Source organism: Pelophylax lessonae (assembly GCF_965119305.1).
Source record: "Pelophylax lessonae genome assembly, chromosome: 4".
NCBI classification, from domain to species: Eukaryota; Metazoa; Chordata; class Amphibia; order Anura; family Ranidae; genus Pelophylax; species Pelophylax lessonae.
In genome coordinates, this window is record NC_138771.1 from 536,257,413 (window position 1) to 536,276,660 (window position 19,248).

Genomic DNA, 19,248 nt, shown 5'->3' on the forward strand with positions numbered 1-19,248 from the left:
AAAAACTGGAGATTCCAGTCCTAGTGTCAAGTGTCTGCTCCGAGAAAAGACGAGTTGGAAGCAGTGGGAAAAATTCAGTTCTAAAAAGAACATGTAACCTGGACTTTAGCGGATAACTGCTGTAGAACTCCTTCCTTTATTGTTGCTGTATTATCCTTTTGCAGTGTGAACAGGGTTAAACTGTATATTAATTTATGCTGAAGTGCAGCAGCCATCTTTAAAGAACACTTTGCAAAGCTGGTCTATGAAGTGAAGTGTTTCCAGTGCAGGGGGCAGCCATCTTGGCTGGGTCTGATTTGATCCTGGAGAGGATTGGCTAATGCAACAGAGCAAGGAGAAGGGCTTGGCAGGGTGGTGAGGACTGTCTGAAAGTAAGCAGGTATGTGGGGAAAATACTGGGCTGCTGGCTTAACAACATTTTGCCATTGCTTACCACAATTGGGAGAGAGAGCTCTTTGGGCAATGTAAGGTGTGATTTGGAAGCCTTGTCTGATCAGACTGTTCTAGAGAGCACTCCTACCACTTGTAAGGAAGAAAAAAAAAAGAAAAAAAAAAAAGAAGAGAAGAGAAGGGCTGTCTCAGCAGGACTGAAAGAGAGCGATCTTAGCATCTTCCATCCTTGTCTGACTTGAACTGTACTTTATCAGAGAAGGAGTCCAGAGACCCAGAAAAGGGTACGATGGGTCTACTAAAATACGATCATCGCACAAGTTAACCCGTTGTCTGCGGGAACTGTTGAGCTTTCTTCAATGGCCCAACTTTGCCGGCCAACTTTTTAGGTCTTTGACTGGCCAGTGGGATAAAACTGGGACTAAATATGGAGAACAGAAGAAAAGATTGGGACTTCAAAAAAAAGGTAGCCACTGATAAAACCCGGGAGAAATAAACTCGTGTTTGTAAAAAAATTCATTTTATTTAAAAACATAATTAAAATCAGTATAAAATCAATACAAATAACAGATGCAATATCTTGTCATGATATACAATATATAACAGGCATCTCCAAAGATGGCGATCCTGCCATTTTTGGAGATACCCATGGAACCTAGAGAACCTCATGTCATATCACACGATATTTACATACACTACAGGTATTCTCATAAGCCTCTCCCTTGTGTTGTAGGAGAGATCCTGTTATACGTTGTACATCATGAGGAGATATTGCATCTGTTATTTGTATTGATTTTATACTAATTTTAATGATTCTTAAATAAAAAAATTATTTATTTTTTTTTTTTACATACGTTTTGAGTTTATTTCTCCCGAGGGTTATGAGTGGCTACCTCTAAAGTCCCAATCTTTTCTTCTATTCTCCGTTTTTACTCAAATATATATGGGGATGGGGAGCCACTAAAAAATTGAGTCTCGTCTCAGATCTCTTTTTTTGGATCACAGAAAACTGGGACTGTTATAGCAAGTTAGGACTCTCTTTAGATGTTTAACCATGTTTCTCAGAGTAATGTTGCGGTCTTATTGATTGTTTATATGTTTATATAAGTACACTTGCCAATTCTCTTCTCTTAGGCTATGCTTGGCCTAATAAATCCTTTGAAATACCCTAAGGTGTGTTGGTAAGTGCTGGGTCAGCAAGACATGTCATCTTTAGGTATGCAGAGAAATCACAAAATAATGAATTGGCTCCTCTGGGGGGGGAGAATAGTGTTACATACAAAATGTAAAATGTGCAAAATCCTCTTATTTGTATAGCACGCCCCCTACAGGGACTGCTGGGTATGTTTGTTTCCTCCTCACTTCCTTTACCCTGAGACACCTCTAACCCGCTTGACACTATGGGTTCTGACATGATGATTCAGAAAACACAACAATGACACCTAGATTTAGGTATATCAGTTTTACTAACTTTAAAAAGGAAGAAGGAACAAATGCTATTTTAAAAACAAAAGGAATTATGACAGTATAGGACCAGAATGAGATTCTGAGTCTTGAAGTCCCAATAAAAGCACAAGGTAACCCGAGACTCAGAATCCTTTACTTCAATAATATCAGAAACAAATAGATATAATGATATCTAACTGAATAAGCATATAACTATAATTGCAAGAACAGTGCAATTCTACTTATAAGAAAGTGACAAATCAGATATCGGACTCTATATTAATTGATAATAAGACAGTCAGATCTAACTAGTTCAGCTGCATGAATATTTCTCAATGGAATATATTTCAATGACAAGTGTAACCTGATAGAGTGCACTCTATCACCTATAAGGGGCCCCTTTTAACCTTGAATTAAGTGAGTCTCTTCCTGTGCAAGGCCTTGCTGGTCTTCGCCGGCAGTTGGAGCTCAAATCATTCCAAGAATGATATTTGTAATCCAATAGGAAAAAAGGGGTACTGGTATTCAGGTTCTGACTAAAATAAACAGTATGATCCGCTGTCTGTATGTAGAGGCGGTCTCTTGGTTCACCACGCACTAGGCAGACTCAGCAGTGTCCCATGGCAACCGTGCCGCTAACTCCTAGTTCTCACTGCAATTATACTGCATCACAGGCCCTCTCTCTGTGTCCGTGAGCTGCTGTACCCACTACAAATGAATATCTCTCACCCGATTATTGAGTACTCCTCTCCAGCAGTCCTCCGCACTGGGCCAGTCACTCCTCCGCAATGCTTTCTACCACTCGCAAGCGTTGTTACTCTGGATCACTCACCTCAGTGACCTCCGCCACCTCTCGCTAGTTCCTCCGCACTAGGCCTCAGTCTTGCTCCCTTTGCTCCCTGCAGCAGGTCTCCGGCTCTGTCCACCTCACACGTGGTCCTCGAGGCAAGAGAGCGAATCTCAGACCCCACCCCTTATTTATAGGGCTCCCCACAATCCCTTGCGGGACCCACGGCTCCCTGGGAGTATAGTACCATCCGTCCATTCCACACAGTCTTCATCCTCCACCGGACCACATATCCCATAATCCAATGCGCTACTCTTCAGGAGAACCTCAGCACTTAAAGAAACAGTACATCAGCCTCAACTATGCTGGTAGCGATTTCCTCACTTGGCTACATTGGCTTAAATAGAACATGCACAACGTCCCATTACTGCCTACACTTCTGACCTTGCAGTTACTTTCTTGCAATTCTATTCAAAGATGTAATTTGTCAATTTTAAAGTAAATCTTCCTTTGAGTTTACAAAGGTTTAGGGACTCTCATTGCTCCATGTGACAGTGCTGATATTGTGAGTGGCCAGCCAGAAGCACCAATGCTGTCACAGGGAAGAAAGGAGAGGGAGTCACATGTTTCCCATGTATGAACAAAGTAGCAGTGGAGTAAGGAAAAGGTGAATGTGTCCTTGTGTGGGTTTGCCCTGGGCACTCCGGTTTCCTACCACACTCCAAAGACATGCTGGCAGGTTAATTGGCTCCTGTCTAAACTGGCCCTAGTATGTGTATGTATGCATGTGAGTTAGAGACTTTTAATTGTAATATATATTTGAATTTGAAGCGGATTTGACTGTAATATATATGTATGTAAAGCACTGTGTAAATTGAGGGCACTATATAAAGTGCATGTAATAAACATGTGCTGCCATTAATGCAGTGTTTCTCAGCTTTTTTTTTTTTTTTTAAAAGGAACCCTTTCTTAAGTTCATTGAGAGTCAAGGGGGAAATGCCTCTTGCATTGGTTGTTCAGTAGGAAGAATACAACCCTTACAGTGGAGTTCAAGATGCTAGCATTACAGACAGCTAAAAAGGAGTATTGGTGTTATGCAGGTTCAGGTCAATCAATCACTGCTCCAGGAACCCCTAGCTTGCTTTGGCACAGGGGTTTCTACACAAATTACCAGTTTACTGTCATTCAGATTTTAGTGGGTCTGGACTGTGGCCAGTGGAAGTAGAAAATGCCCCAGCATCAACGAGAGGAAACAATGCATTAGGCTTAAGTTGGGAGTAAAAACATTATCAATTGTGCCCCATCGTTGGTTTCAGTGGATGAAATAGTGCCCTGCCCCATCTGTGTCAGTGGAAGGAATCATGCCCCATTGTTGGTTTCAGCGGGAGAATAGCGTTTCGTGATTTATATCAGTGGGATAAAATAGTACCACACCATTGGGTGTCAAGTGGGAAATTATGCTCTGCTTTTGGGGTCAGTGGAAGGAATGGTGCTTCATTGTTGGCGTTAACAGGAGGAATAGTGCCTCAAATCAGTGGGAAGAATAGTGCCCCAAGCCTTGGATAATCTTAAGCAAAGGGCTTTATCTGGCACACAGGCTGCAGTTTGGAGACCACTGCTCGGAGGAACCCTAGGATTCCACAGGACATTGGTTGAGATTGACTGAATTAAAGTTATCCTTTGTCCCATGTGGAAAAGTACAAGTTTGCTTTAGCGGATATATGGCTCAGTATAGGAATAAGCTTAAACATTATGCTGATTTTAAAATGAAGGAGCTGAAAATATCAGCACATCAATAGGTATGACCAGCTGGAGAGACCCAGATTTCCTCCCGGAAGGATACATATGTTTACATTACCTTCAGCAGTTTTCCTCTGAGACGGACAGCTGATATTTGCATGGGTCTACATGAAATCCCATATGTACTCGGCTGTAAGATCCCTCCAGCATTGTGGTGTCTGTGAGGAGCTTTACAAGGATTACATCAGGGCTAGGAAGCCTTTGCCATATCTCTGAGGCATCAATTACCACATTCAGGTCTTGTTGTATGAGAAGACATGCTGTTACATAGCAACAAGTCTTTAAGCTTAAAACTGGATTCAAAATAAACATTTTCTTGTACAACATTAGTCATGAATGTGGCGATCCCAGTTTATGATACGATTTTATAACTATTTTGCTGTTTGCCAATGGCCCCCAGCCTGTGAATCAAGATGGATGTTGCTCACAGCAATGCTTAATGCCCATCTGTCTAAAACGCCTGACAAATTCTAAATAATGTGTGATATACTAATAACACAGGTACATAATAATAATAATAATAATATTATTATGTAGCCCTAAGAAGCCGCTGAGTTTTTGGGTCCCCCTATAGTCTGCACAGTCAACCAACTTGCATCCAAAGTCATTAACCAGTCCATGGGCTTGTTTTTGTTCTTTTATTTAGGATAAACAACTTAGATAGGGTCTAGGGGTATATGGGATGCCGGACATGACACAAAACTTGGAGGATAAAACTTCCTGTTTTCTGTACAAGAATACACAAAGATGGATCCTGAACCTTCTACTCCCTCCAGAGTGGCTTCTGTCTCTTAACTGATCAATAACACAGCCTCTGTAATAAGCACTTCGTCCCCTTTAAATGAACCTCTGTACACCATAGCTAAAAACTACCAGCCACCTGGATACCTTGAAGAGTATCCCAGAGTAAGGGATTCCAGAACAGACTTGAAGCACTGTTCCAGGGAGAGCTGGTTGGGTATGGGACCTAGCAGCCCTCTCCCTTGTAGAAGTACTCAAACTGCCCTTGTCCTGCAGGACAACGTGAAACTGCTTTCATGCCTTTCGCTGGGCTAGTTTCTTCCCTGGCGAACGGGCTGTCCCATCCTTCTCTGGTGGACTTCAGGGCAGTAAAGATGCCTCTTTCAGCTTCCCTTTCTTCCAGCCTGGCGGAGCCCCTCCCCCCCCCACCCATGTTAAGGGCAGGTGGCCTGGTATGGTTAACGGGGGGGGGGGTTAGTACGGGATGGGCGCTTGCTCATTATCTACCTTTCCTGCCAGGCTGCATGCTCATATAAAGGGTCTGGTATGGATTTTGGGAGGGACCCCTCATTAATTTTTTATGGCTGGTAATGTTTTTTTTTTTCTTTTTAACATTCAGCTGTCAGAGGGAATCCCGCTGACAGCTGAGGACTCCTCCCTTGTTAAAGGATGCAGTGGCTGGTTTACCAGCTTGCTCCTTAACAACCAACTAATCACCGTTTGTTAAGGGCGCCGGTGGCCGCCACTTTAGAAAAAAAAAAAAAACCCTGTTAAATTCTGGACAGTGGAAGTTAGTAGAGTTTAGGAGTGGTCAGTATATTTTCTGTCAAAATGCTGCTGCTCCGGAATGCGCTGGTAGAGGGTTTATTTCTGCCACTAAACTCTCCTGCCAAAGAAACCCTGATAAAAGCCTGTGTGCATGAGCACATAGGATAACATGCAGGGGAGTTTAGAGATGCCCAGAACAGCAGCTGTAAAAAAAGCCCAGTGTGTATAAGGCCTTAACCACCAGCATGGGACTTTCCAATTCATTTGCAGCGAGTGGTTGGCATTGTAAATGTGTAAAGGGTGCGCTGATAAGTGAATGTGAGCTGCAACCAAAGATCCAAATAAATATTCTGGAATAAGTAAATGAAATGTGAAAAAGTCAGGTGAGCTAAATAATAAGGTGTCACTCTCGGGTGTTAAACAAATGTGTAACAAATCAAATGACAAATATTGACAATATTACTTAAATATCTATAAAAACATCCACTAATGTGGAAAAATAAACAAATGATACAAGTTGCATAAGTGTCCCAAGTCAAATGAAAGGTGCAAGGTCCCGTAACAGGGGTGTGCAAAAAATTTCTGTGTACAATTTTAAATGATAAAGTCCAAGATATTAAATGTGAAGAATCCAGATGATAGATGAAGTTTAAGGATAAAAGCGGTGCTCCCAACAACAACCACATGTCGAGCGTGTTAGGCATTCTTTATAGGCACATGCTCATTACCCACCAACAGCATACACATGGCAAAGAGGATGATTTGCTCTCATTTGCTAGCAAATAAGGGCCTCACCAGCGGCAGATTACTTCCCTTTAAAAACCTCAGATTAACCAGCACAGTGGTACTCACACCACTCTGCTCTCCAGTCATCATAGCTAATATCACTTCCTCACTCTGTAAAGAGCATCAGAAGCAATGAAAGGAGAAGACGGATGCAATAGTGCATGTACAGCACTTTGCTCATTGCCCGAAATACCTGATAATGCTCCTCTCTTCACCCTACAGCGGGGGTCCCAAACTTCCAGGCTGTGGATGGTACTGGTCTGTGGCACCTCCGCAGCCAGGCCACAAAGACTGGTTTGTCAACAGTGTGACGGGCAAGCAGAGAGATGACCCCGATCTCCCACTGCCCGCCTCGCATCACCACTTTTTCGTCCCCACGGCAGGGTCATGAAGGCTGCATTGGCGGTGGTGAGTCAAGTCCTCTCTCACCGCCTGCCCGAATGTGGAAATGTACCTGCTCACATGCCACTGGGGAGAGGCTGCAAATAGCATATAAAAGTGACACACTGCATCTGGGTGGCAGGTGACGGTGACAAGCTGCACCTGGGTGGTAGGTGACAGTGGCAAGTGACATGCTGCATCTGGTGTGGTTTAATAGAAATAATGTGCTTCAATCATCCTGACACCATAACAACCATGGTGTGGGGATGACTGAAGCATTAACAGCAGCTATTGCTTGAAAAATCACATGCAGCCGTGGAATCCACCCCAGCCATCGCCCCCCCCCCCCCCCTCCTTCAGGTTCTTGGCAGAGATGTTCTTACAATAAACTAGGCCCCAGTACTAATAAGTTTGGGGACCACTGCCCTACAGGATCTCACAATATTACTCCTTTTGTTTCACTAACATTTTCCTCCAATATTCACTTACCGGTCACTTTATTATTAGGTACACCCTGCTAGTACGGGTTGGGCCCCCTTTTACCTTCAGAACGGTTATAATTCTTTGTGGCATACAGTCAGGTCCATAAATATTGGGACATCGACACAATTCTTATCTTTTTGGCTCTATACACCACCACAATGGATTTGAAATTAAACAAACAAGATGTGCTTTAACTGCAGACTTTCATCTTTAATTTGAGGGTATTTACATCCAAATCAGGTGAAAGGTGTAGGAATTACAACATTTTGTATATGTGCCTCCCACTTTTTAAAGGGACCGAAAGTAATGGGACAGATGGCTGCTCAGCTGTTCCATGGCCAGATGTGTGTTATTCCCTCATTATCCCATTTACAAGGAGCAGATAAAAGGTCCAGAGTTCATTTCAAGTGTGCCATTTGAATTTGGAATCTGTTGCTGTTAACTCTCAATATGAGATCCAAAGAGCTGTCACTATCAGTGAAGCAAGCCATCATTAGGCTGAAAAAAACAAAACAAACCCATCAGAGAGATAGCAAAAACATTAGGTGTGACCAAATCAACTGTTTGGAACATCCTTAAAAAGAAAGAAAGAATGCACCGGTGAGCTCAGCAACACCAAAAGACCCGGAAGACCACGGAAAACAACTGTGGTGGATGACCGAAAAATTATTTCCCTGGTAAAGAAAACACCCTTCACAACAGTTGGCCAGATCAAGAACACTCTCCAGGAGGTAGGTGTATGTGTGTCAAAGTCAACAATCAAGAGAAGACTTCACCAGAGTGAATACAGAGGGTTCACCACAAGATGTAAACCATTGGTGAGCCTCAAAAACAGGAAGGCCAGATTGGAGTTTGCCAAACAACATCTAAAAAAATCCTTCACAGTTCTGGAACAACATCCTACGGACAGATGAGACCAAGATCATCTTGTACCAGAGTGATGGGAAGAGAAGAGTATGGAGAAGGAAAGGAACTGCTCATGATCCAAAGCATACCACCTCATCAGTGAAGCATGGTGGTGGTAGTGTCATGGTGTGGGCATGTATGGCTGCCAATGGAACTGGTTCTCTTGTATTTATTGATGATGTGACTGATGACAAATGCAGCAGGATGAATTCTGAAGTGTTTCGGGCAATATTATCTGCTCATATTCAGACAAATGCTTCAGAACTCATTGGACGGCGCTTCACAGTGCAGATGAACCGAAGCATATTGCGAAAGCAACCAAAGAGTTTAAGGGAAAGAAGTGGAATCTTATGCAATGGCCAAGTCAATCACCTGACCTGAATCCAATTGAGCATGCATTTCACTTGCTGAAGACAAAACTGAAGGGAAAATGCCCCAAGAACAAGCAGGAACTGAAGACAGTTGCAGTAGAGGCCTGGCAGAGCATCACCAGGGATGAAACCCAGCATCTGGTGATGTCTATGCGTTCCAGACTTCAGGCTGTAATTGACTGCAAAGGATTTGCAACCAAGTATTAAAAAGTGAAAGTTTGATTTATGATTGTTAATCTGTCCCATTACTTTTGGTCCCTTAAAAAGTGGGAGGCACATATACAAACTGTTGTAATTCCTACACCGTTCACCTGATTTGGATGTAAATACCCTCAAATTAAAGCTGCAAGTCTGCAGTTAAAGCACATCTTGTTTGTTTCATTTAAAATCCATTGTGGTGGTGTATAGAGCCCAAAAGATTAGAATTGTGTCAATGACCCAATATTTATAGACCTGACTGTAGATAGTGTTGGAAATATTCCTCAGATTTTGGTCCATATTGACATGATAGCATCACGCAGTTGCTGCAGATTTGTTGCATGCACATCCATGATGGGAATCTCCCATTCCACCACATCCCAAAGGTGCTTTATTGGATTGAGTTTTGGTGACTGTGGAGGCCATTAGAGTACAGTGAGCTTATTGTTCAAAAAAACAGTGGGGAGATGATTTGAGCTTTGTGACATGGTGCATTATCCTGCTGGAAGGAGCCATCAGAAGATAGGTACACTGTAGTGATAAAGGGATGGACATGGTCAGCAACAATACTCTGGTAGGCCGTGGCATTTAAACGATGCTCAATTGGTACTTAGGGGCCCAAAGCGTGCTAAAAAAATATCCCCCACACCATTATACCACCAGCTTGAACTGTTGATACAAGGCAGCATGGATCCATGCTTTCATGTTTACACCAAATTCTGACCCTACCATCTGAATGTCGGAGCAGAAATCGATACTAATCAGGCCAGGCAATTTTTTCCTGAATCTTCTATTGTCCAATTTTGGTGAGCCTGTGTGAATTGTAGACTCAGTTTCCTTTTCTTTGCTGACAGGAGTGGCACCCGATGTGGTCCTCGGCTGCTGTAGCCCATCTGCTTCAAGGTTCTAAGTGTTGAGTGATCAGAGATGGTATTGTGCATACCTTGGTTACTGTTGTATCATTCTGATCCAGTTTGCCCATTCTCTTCGGATGTCAACAAAGGTATTTTCGTTAACACACAACTGCCACTCACTGGATATTTTCTCTTTTTCGGACCAGTCTCTGTAGACCCTAGAGATGGTTGTGCATGAAAATCCCAGTAGATCAAAAGTTTTTAAACTCTTTAGACAAGGATGTCTGGCACCAACAACCATGCCACCTTCAAAGTCACCTAAAGCCCCTTTCTTCCCCATTGGGATGCTCAGTTTGAACTTCAGCAAGTTGTCTTTACCACATCTAGATGCCTAAATGTATTGAGTTGCTGCCATGGGATTGGCTGACTAGCAACAATGAACAGATGTACCTAATAAAGTGGCTGGTGAGTATGTCCTCCCTTCCCCTTCAGCATCTGCTCCCATACATTTACTTCTCCTGTGCAGAAATGTGACACAAATTAGCTACCTGTGCTTGGTCCAAGACTATATTGCAGTCTCTCTTTACAGCATAGAGCAAGCATAAAGCAAACAAAGGATAAAATCTAATTTTGTTGCACAATGATCAACATAAAGCCACCTTTATTTACTTAGTACAGGTAGGCTGGTAAGCTTTAAACATCATGAAAAGTAGGAAAGATTGGTTTTGGTTTGTATACCGATAATGATACTTAAAGTGATTGTAAAATTCTTGTGTTTCTTTGTTTTGTTTTTTTTTTTATATTAAAATAACAAACATGTAAGTCCCGGTTCACACTACCGCGACTTGTCAGGCGACTTGGCCGCCTGACAAGTCGCGGTCCATTTAGTGCTATGGGAACCGTTCTAATAGGAGCGACTCAAGTCGCTCCGACTTAGAAAATAGTTCCTGCACTACTTTTGACCGAAGTCGGAGCAACTTGCATTGACTTCCATTATGTGAAGTCCGTGCAAGTCGTGCCGAAGTCGCGGTGCACGGCGACTTCACAGGTCGCCCCCTAAGTCGGATCGCCGTAGTGTGAACCGAGTCTTATACTTGCCTCCTCTGTGCAGTTGGTTTTGCACAGAACAGCCCAGATCCTCCTCTTCTCAGGTCCCTCTTGGCTGCTCCTGGCCCCTTCCTCCTGAGTGCCCCCACAGCAAGCAGCTTGCTATGGGGGCACCTGAGCCAAGCTGCAGCTTCGTGCATCCATTCAGACAAAGGGCTGCCGTCCTGGCTCCGCCTCATCTCGCTACTGCCTGGCTGAGTTTGATTGGCTGGGACACAGCAGCTGTGAATCAAGAGATTGAGTCCCGGACTGCTGAGGCACTCTTAGACATTGCTAGATAAAGATGGGGCTCAGGTAAGTATTGGGGGGCTGATGCACAGAGGATTTTTTAATCTTCATGCATAGAATACATCAAGATAAAAATAACTTCTGCCTTTACAACCACTTTAAAGTCATCATCTGCACCAAGGGCCTGTTAAATACTGCACTAACCTTTCAATAAATGGGAAAAACAACTATAAAAAGGGCAGAAACCCCCCTAGGAAGGTTATGATTGACTGTGCAGTGACAGCTTCCTGGAGGAATATCTCAGCTAGGATCAGAGCATGGCTGTCTCTGGCTTCAGTACTTTAAGTGGCTTTTTTCATAAAAAAAATTTATAGGAGCTGCCAATGCTTACGCTGAGGATGTCAGTTCATTGGTTGCCATACTGATACTTTGGTTTCAATGCTTTCTGAATCTCTGGCCCAGAACAAATATAAAGACAAGGAATTTTAGCACTTTTCAGATACTCATTTACTACATGCTTACTCCAGGTTTAGGCTATTAAAAAAAAAAAAAAAAAAAAAGGTACTGGGAGGTGAGACACAGCTTTATCAGAAGTGGATCAGAATTGGTAACCCCATGCTATTATCATAAGTCACTTTAAAGTAATTGTAAAATGTTCACCCTGTAAAACTCCCCATTCGGTTTAAAATAGAAATGAAAGGCAAAGCATTTGTGTATATGTAGTGCCCTCCCAGATCGGTGCTAGTCTGCTAGAGTGAGTTATTTAGGTTTTTGGTTTCTCTGCTTAACAGGGAGACAGCTAGGCAAATTTAGATGCGGTCTGCTTAAAGCGCTGTGATTGATTGGTAGAGTCTGCTTAGTGTGTTCTGGTGCTGTTCATGTTGTCTTGAAAGTTTCACACTGGTATGGTAGCTATGGGATGTACTGGACAGTGGGAGGAAACCTTGTAGATGAGAGTAAGGATATCTATACAGCCCTGGCCAATTGGAAGTACCCCAAGGCATGCTGGGTAACTGTATTTATATCTGAAGAGCACATGGGCTCTGGTCTTCCTCTAAAGAGGTCCAGGAGGGAGAAAGGCCTGCTGCCCCGCCTTGGTACAGGCTGCCACGTGGCCTCAGGTAATCATCCTACCGAAATACTGAGGCTGCAACCCTTGGTTCTTCTGAGAGCTGACTGAGGGAGGATGTTAATGGATCCTGCCTGGTACTACTGAGGAAGGCTGCCTTTGCTGTTCGAGGAGCCTTTGCGAGTACATACTCCCACAGGGGATCCCTGGGACTTGAGCTGCTATTTCCCCCTCTAGGTGCTAGAAGTCAGCTGCTGGGTGCAAGCTAAAAGTGTCCTGAAGAATCATAGTTCACCAAGTTTCTTCAGATACAAAGGGGACTTCTTCATTCTGTACAGTTGCTGTATGGTCGTACTGATAATCTGCTACACAGTTCTATTGAGAGGGTTGTTCTCATCTGTAAATAGTTTATTTGGAGAATCCTACCAATTCCCTTCTCCTATCCAAGTTCTCTAAATAAAACATAAAAACAAAACGCCCTAGACTGTTCATTGGAGATAACGAGTGGAAGAGTGTGTGCAACCTGACTGTTCTGGATCAATTAGTGGGAATCTCGGGCACCAATATTCAAGTGTCTCCTGCAGGGATGGTACTACAAAAAAGACATGAAAAAAAAATATACTTTTCTTTTGCTTTTTTTGTGATCACATTCCTTCTGTTTAGCTGCATAAGAGCTAGGGGAGGAGAAGCAACAGCACACTGAACTTCCCAGTGAAAGGCTGTGTAATGAGGCTGTCAGGACAAGTCTGATCATTGGAGGAGAGCAGACCATACTGTAGATGTAGAACTGACCACACTACTCATGCTTAGTGTGGTCAGATGTTAATAGAAAAGCAGAGGGACTGGCAGGAACACCAGAGATTTCACACAAAGAAAGCAAAAGATAGAGAACGGGATACAAATACATGGTACAGCAGGCACATATCAAGAACATGAAATGCTGGATTAGCATACTCTATGCATCACCGACTAGCAAAAAACATGTAGATAAGAAAGTCAGGGTAAAGTCAGCATTGCCATTCCGAACTGAAGCCACTGGGTTAGCTTGATACCATTAATGGATTCACAAGGATTAGCATTTTCAGAAGGTGATGTCAGCAAAAGCTGGTCATATTTTCTCTGTATAGATTTTCTTTTAAAGTGTAAATCAAAATGCAGAAGTGCAGCACAAAAAAAATTACATTAACCACTTGCCGACCGCCGCACGACTATCTACGTCGGCGGTCAGCCCCTCACAGGCAAACTAACGTAGGGCTACGTTGCTTGCTTGTGAGGGTCTAGGGAGCGAGCGCGCGCCCCCGGAGGCGCGCTCCCGCTCCCGCGTGGTCACGGACCCCCCCGCGCGTGTGACCAGCCGACCCGATGTCCGCCGGCCACTCGGCGATCGGCGGGGGAGAGGGAGAATGTCAGGCAGCTTGTGTAAACAAACTGCCTGTCATTCTCCTCGCTGCAAAGACACTGATAAAACGGATCTGGTATGTAGATCCGTTGATCAGTGTCCTTACAGCTAGAGCCACAGCCAATCACAGTAGAAACCACGCCCCTAGGGACACACACAGCCCCTCCCTTCCAAATAAAGTTAACCCCTTCACTACCAGTGTATTTTTACAGTAACAGTGCATATGTATAGCACTGATTACTGTAGAAATGTCACTGGTAACCCCAAAAGTGTCAAAAATGTCAGTCAAGGGTCCGATCTGTCCGCCGCAATGTCGCAGTACCGCAAAAAAAAAAAAAAAAAAAAAAAAAAAAAAAAAAAAAAAAATCGCAGATCGCCGCCATTACGCGTTAAAAAAACAACAAAAATGACAAAAATCTTTCCCTTTGTTAGTAAACGCGATAACTTTTGCGCAAACCAATCAAAATACGCTTTTTGCGATTTTTTTTTACCAAACATAGGTAGCATAAAACAAATTGGCCGAAAATTTTTAAAAATTTTGATTTTTACATTTTTTTTTGGGGGAATTTCATATAAAAAAATGTGAAAAATATTGCTATTTTTGCAAAATTGACGCTCTTTTTTTGTTTATAGCGCGTGATCAAAAAATCGCACAGGTGATCAAATACCACCAAAAGAAAGCTCTGTTTGTGGGAAAAAAAGGACGTCAAATTCGTTTAGGTACAGCGTCGCACGACCGCGCAATTGTGCGTTAAATTCACGCAGTGCCGAATCGCAAAATACCCCCTGGTCGGAATGGGGGTAAAATCTTCCGGGGCTTAAGTGGTTAAAAAAGAAGTAGTATTAAAGCTCAGATCACAGTCCGAGAGATCCACACAAGAAGACTGAAGTCTGCAGGTACACCAATTGTGTGACAATCCCTTCACCACGGAGAGGATTGCTCGCTCATGTTAAACCCTGGACTCCTGAACTAACAAGGAGTCAATAGCGCGTGTCCCCTTAGGGGTAATAAACGGGCAATTCAGCAGACACCGATCCCCTAGAAATCCACAGGCACGGGAAAATACAAGAAGATCTAAGCGCTCTGTTTCCACCATTAAAACTTTAACAAAGACGATTGGCTACTTACATATAAAGAGACAAATACAGCTTCTAACTCACGATAAGTGAGATCTGTCTCACAGGATGGCAGCGGGTGAGGTCATCCAAGTGTAGCTCCTCCCCCGTACGCGTTACATCCAATAGGACTTCATCAGCTGAAGTCATCTTGACCCCGTTGATGTGTCCTATTGGACATTACGCACATGGAGAGGGGGGAGCTACACTTGCATTTTATGATTTACTTTGGCGGTCTGTGATTACCCTTTAAGTGTTCAGCTGGCATTTTATTGATACATCTGTTTATGGGGTTGCGCTGATTGCTTCTGTTATTTCTTTTAGTTTTTTTCTTTTAAGTGTATATCAATCCTATCAGAACTTCTCGCAGGGTCGTTAAAGGGCTAAAACGTGGGCAAATTACATACATTTTAAGTGAATCAGTATCCACCTGAGTAAAAAGGAAGCGGAAAATTAGTCTGACCCAAGCCGGCCATAGTTGGTGCCATTCTCTTTCCTGCAACCACTTGATTCTCCCATTAACACAGTCAGTGTTGATGGGGGAATCCCTCCCGCAAAGCTATTGTGTTCTCCCGATGTGGGTGGCGGAGGGAGCCGTCTGGAAGAACACAGTGATAGCCGCTAGCAATAATCGCATGAAAAATCTGGCAGGCTGGTTTGTACCCAAATTGATTTATTGATCAGTCTGACCATACATAGTTTGAATCTTGGCCGGTCCCTGCTGAACTGGCCGAGATTCGAGCCATCTATTGCCGGTTTAGGGAGCTTGAAGGGTGACTTCCTGGCTAGAAACAAAGCACGCCATTATCAATTTATAACTTCTGAGATAAGAATAATGATTTGTTTGCATGCATAAATACTTACTGCTGCCATGGTATCTTCTTAATGGTTCTTTGCAGATTATCAGACGGATGGCAGCTGCAGTACAAAGAACAAAACACAGGTAAGAGGTTTTCAATGAGGCAAATATCATTTAATGCAATATCTGATTTTTACAGGTAATGAGTAAACATCCAGAAAAGATGTATCCTTTGTGGCATAATGAGCTCTTTGTTACCAATGGGATAGATTCTTAAAGCTGAACTGCGGCACACAAGTTACCAAATAACAATGCAGCTACAGTCACTCATACCCACTCAGCCATTTCATTCATAGGAAAACCATTGCAGACAGAACAGGGCTTCTCTGTGGTCAGAGCAAAGTGACTTTCTATAATGGAGACAGGTGATCCCAGCAGGCCGATTACAGGAACTACACGCTCGGTCTTCCTTTAGTGACCATTTGTAGTTCTGTGTAAACAGAGCTCACATCATTATGTCAGAGTTGTCTTCAGTAGTAGCTCCTCATCCCCCCCCCCTTAACAGGCAGGCTTTTTTGCCACCTGTCTAATGTTTCACTGATGCTCTAGCTTTTAGTTGCCTTGAATCTCCAGACACTCTAAGCATTAAGGATAGGCTTGAGTGGAGCCATGCTACACATAGTTGCCGCTAATACTACAGTCTCTAACACTTCTGCAATGTCACCCAGTGCCCAGGGCAAAGAAGCCCAACTGTGTCCCCCTTCTCTTAGGGAAAGGGTCAGGACGCCCCCATCCCTGCAATAAATCGTTGTGCCCAGGGCAGCAGCTCCTCCTGCCCCCCCCCCCCCTGTCCTGGCCTTGAATGTAAGGTGCCATGCAGATCCCTCTCTTAGGCTGGCACTGCTGAACAAACTTTGCTGGCATCCACAATGACATTGCATGATGTAAAGGTTTTACTGCATAGAATTTTAACACCATTATGCTTAGTACAAGGACGGAAGGTTATGCCATGGGTGGACAAACCTATTCTAAATGGGAGGGTCAGGTTCATTTTAAATCAGCTGGTACACACTCAGTGTTTTAATGAGGAATGTTACAGCATCTGCACCTCTTTAGGGCTCTTTCACACGGGCGGTCCGATCAGATCCGCCTGTCAGTTTTTTAGGCGGATCTGATTGGATGCCCCATTCAGCCCTATGGAGCAGCGGATGTCAGCTGTGACATGTCCGCTGATATCCGCATCTGAACCTGTCCGTGAAATCCGGACGGATGGAAACCCTATTTTCCATCCGTCCTGGGGATCGGATCGGATGAGAGCGGACAGGCGGTCCGCTCTCATCCGATTCCCCATAGAGAGCAGCGGGGGCTGTGACACTGATCGATCCCCGCTGAGCAGCACGGATCCACCTACGGAGGCGGACCGCGTGAAAGAGCCCTAGAAATATTTAAAAAGGGTTACCAATCCCAGGGCCTTGTAGTCACTATATCTGGTCTCCCATTATACACAGAACATGGAAATGCAATTATTTAGGAAATATAAACTGCTAAATACCCATTTAGTAGTAGTAGCAGCATATAGCTTGTGACTTCTACGAGTGCCTGTAAGAGGAGTTTTCATTCTCCCGTGATTGTCCCATCAGGATGCAGGACCCCTGACCCTCTGTCTGAACTGTGCTGATTGGCCCTGTGCTGTTTACAAGCAAGCAGTCTCCCAAGAAAAAAAAAAAAAAAAAACCTCTCTAGCAACAAAACACCAAACTGAGCATGTGCAGTCTGTCCCCTGCCTCTGTAAATACCAGGATTAGGAGATCAAAGACAACAGGATCCAACAGTCTTTTTACAGAATGCGGAGAATTAACCCCATTAGGTTCTACAGGGAGTATACAAAGCATGCTTTACTGCATATACTGACTTATTTTACTGTTGTGAGTTTAGTAACACTCACAACAGTAAAGTGTTAGAAAGGATCTCAACAAAAATGAAATTCCTATTGCAGGAAATGCCTAACAACATGTTCTTTTTATCTCAGTGCAGACCTCTTAGAAAATCAGTGAACCAATCACACAAGCAGAAGCTACATTTCTGAAGAAGTTCTGTATACCAACTGTGTACAGAAGGCTGCGGTGTTGACATATTGCATTGAATTTTTTCAGAAAACTGCTGAACAGACTGAAAAAGGAAAAACAAGTGGAATTACCCTTTTAACCACTTGAGCTCGGGAAGGATTACCCCCCATTCATGACCAGGCCATTTTTTGCAATACGGCACTGCGTTATTTTAACTGACAGTTGCACACTCGTGCAATGCTGGACCCGAATAAAATGTATGTCATTTTTTTCCCACAAATAGAGCTTTCTTTTGGTGGCATTTGATACGTCTGCAGTTTTTATTTTTTGCGCTATAAACAAAAAAAACACAAACAAACAATCGACAATGTTGGAAAAAACAAAAGCAAAAAAAACAAAAAAGAAAAAAAAAAAAAACAAAAACAAAACAAACAAACTATCTTTCTGCTATAAAACAAAACCAATAAAATAAATAAAAAAAATGTAACATTTTTAGTATAGGCCAATATGTATGGGATAGTAGGCAGGATCCAATATCTAATATTAACCCTTAACTTAAATAAAAAGCAGACACCTGTATTATTTGGAAAATTATAGGCCGCGGCCGTTTATTACTGTTTTTTTAAAACTTTTCAATAAATAAATATATCATAAAACATTAATACTCTCAACAGCCTAGCCACCACGGCTCAGGCCGGATAAATAAAATCACATTTAAAATCATCAACTTCTACTCAAATATATAAGAAAAAACCGTCCCCCTTTGCTATAGCAAAGGTGACTTCACCACATAATATACAGCCGCGACAGGGGAGGGGGGGGGGGATGGGGAACTCACACTGCTGAATCTTCTGAGGCGAATGAGCCCCTCTGAGGGGAGCTCCACCTTATATAAGGTCTCAGAGGGCTCTAGAAACTTCCATACTAAACCTATTCCTATAGGTGCTTTGACCCCTGCAATGCCACGCCCACTACAGCTATTCCCTCAGGATACCTTGAAAATCCCTCCCTTTTTACCTGAGGCAAAAAGGAGGGAAATATTACCTCATAAACTATTTTCCTATTTCCTCCAGCCACTCTCCCATGAGGAAAAGGGGGCTTATTACTGTTCCCCTTTTCCTTTCATTCTGCTACAGGTATAAAAATGGTACAGCCATTTTGATATAAAAAAAAAAAAAAAAAATACCAAAAAGCTTAGATTGTTTTTCACAAAAGTTTACTAGTAGGCAGCAATCAGTGACTTATAGAGGGACCGCGACATTGTGGCAGACAAACTGGATACTAAGTGACACTGTTTTGGTGACCAGTGACACCAATACAGTGAACAATGCTAAAAAGATGCACTGTCACTGTACTGACACTGGCAGGGAACGAGTTAACATCAGGGGCGATCAAAGGGTCAAATGTGTTCGTAGGGTGTGCTTGCTAACGGTGAAGATGTGCTTGTACTGTGAGAAGGCCAAGATCCATGTTCCAGCTTAACAGAAACACAGGATCACTACCCCCCCCCCCCCCCCCACTTCTCACAGAGCAGTGATCGGTCTTGTTTACAT

The 19,248-nt window shown here is 43.2% G+C and overlaps 1 protein-coding gene across 1 annotated transcript in view; it reads right to left on the bottom strand.

Annotated features, from left to right (window-relative positions):
* The window catches only part of ANXA4 (annexin A4), a 92,355-nt gene extending 76,592 nt beyond the window's left edge, over positions 1-15,763 (bottom strand). The window contains exon 1 of the mRNA XM_082255582.1: positions 15,695-15,763. Coding sequence (XP_082111708.1) covers positions 15,695-15,703 — 9 coding nt within the window. The 5' untranslated portion in view covers positions 15,704-15,763. The remainder of the gene's footprint in view (positions 1-15,694) is intronic.
* Between the last annotated feature and the right edge of the window lie 3,485 nt (positions 15,764-19,248).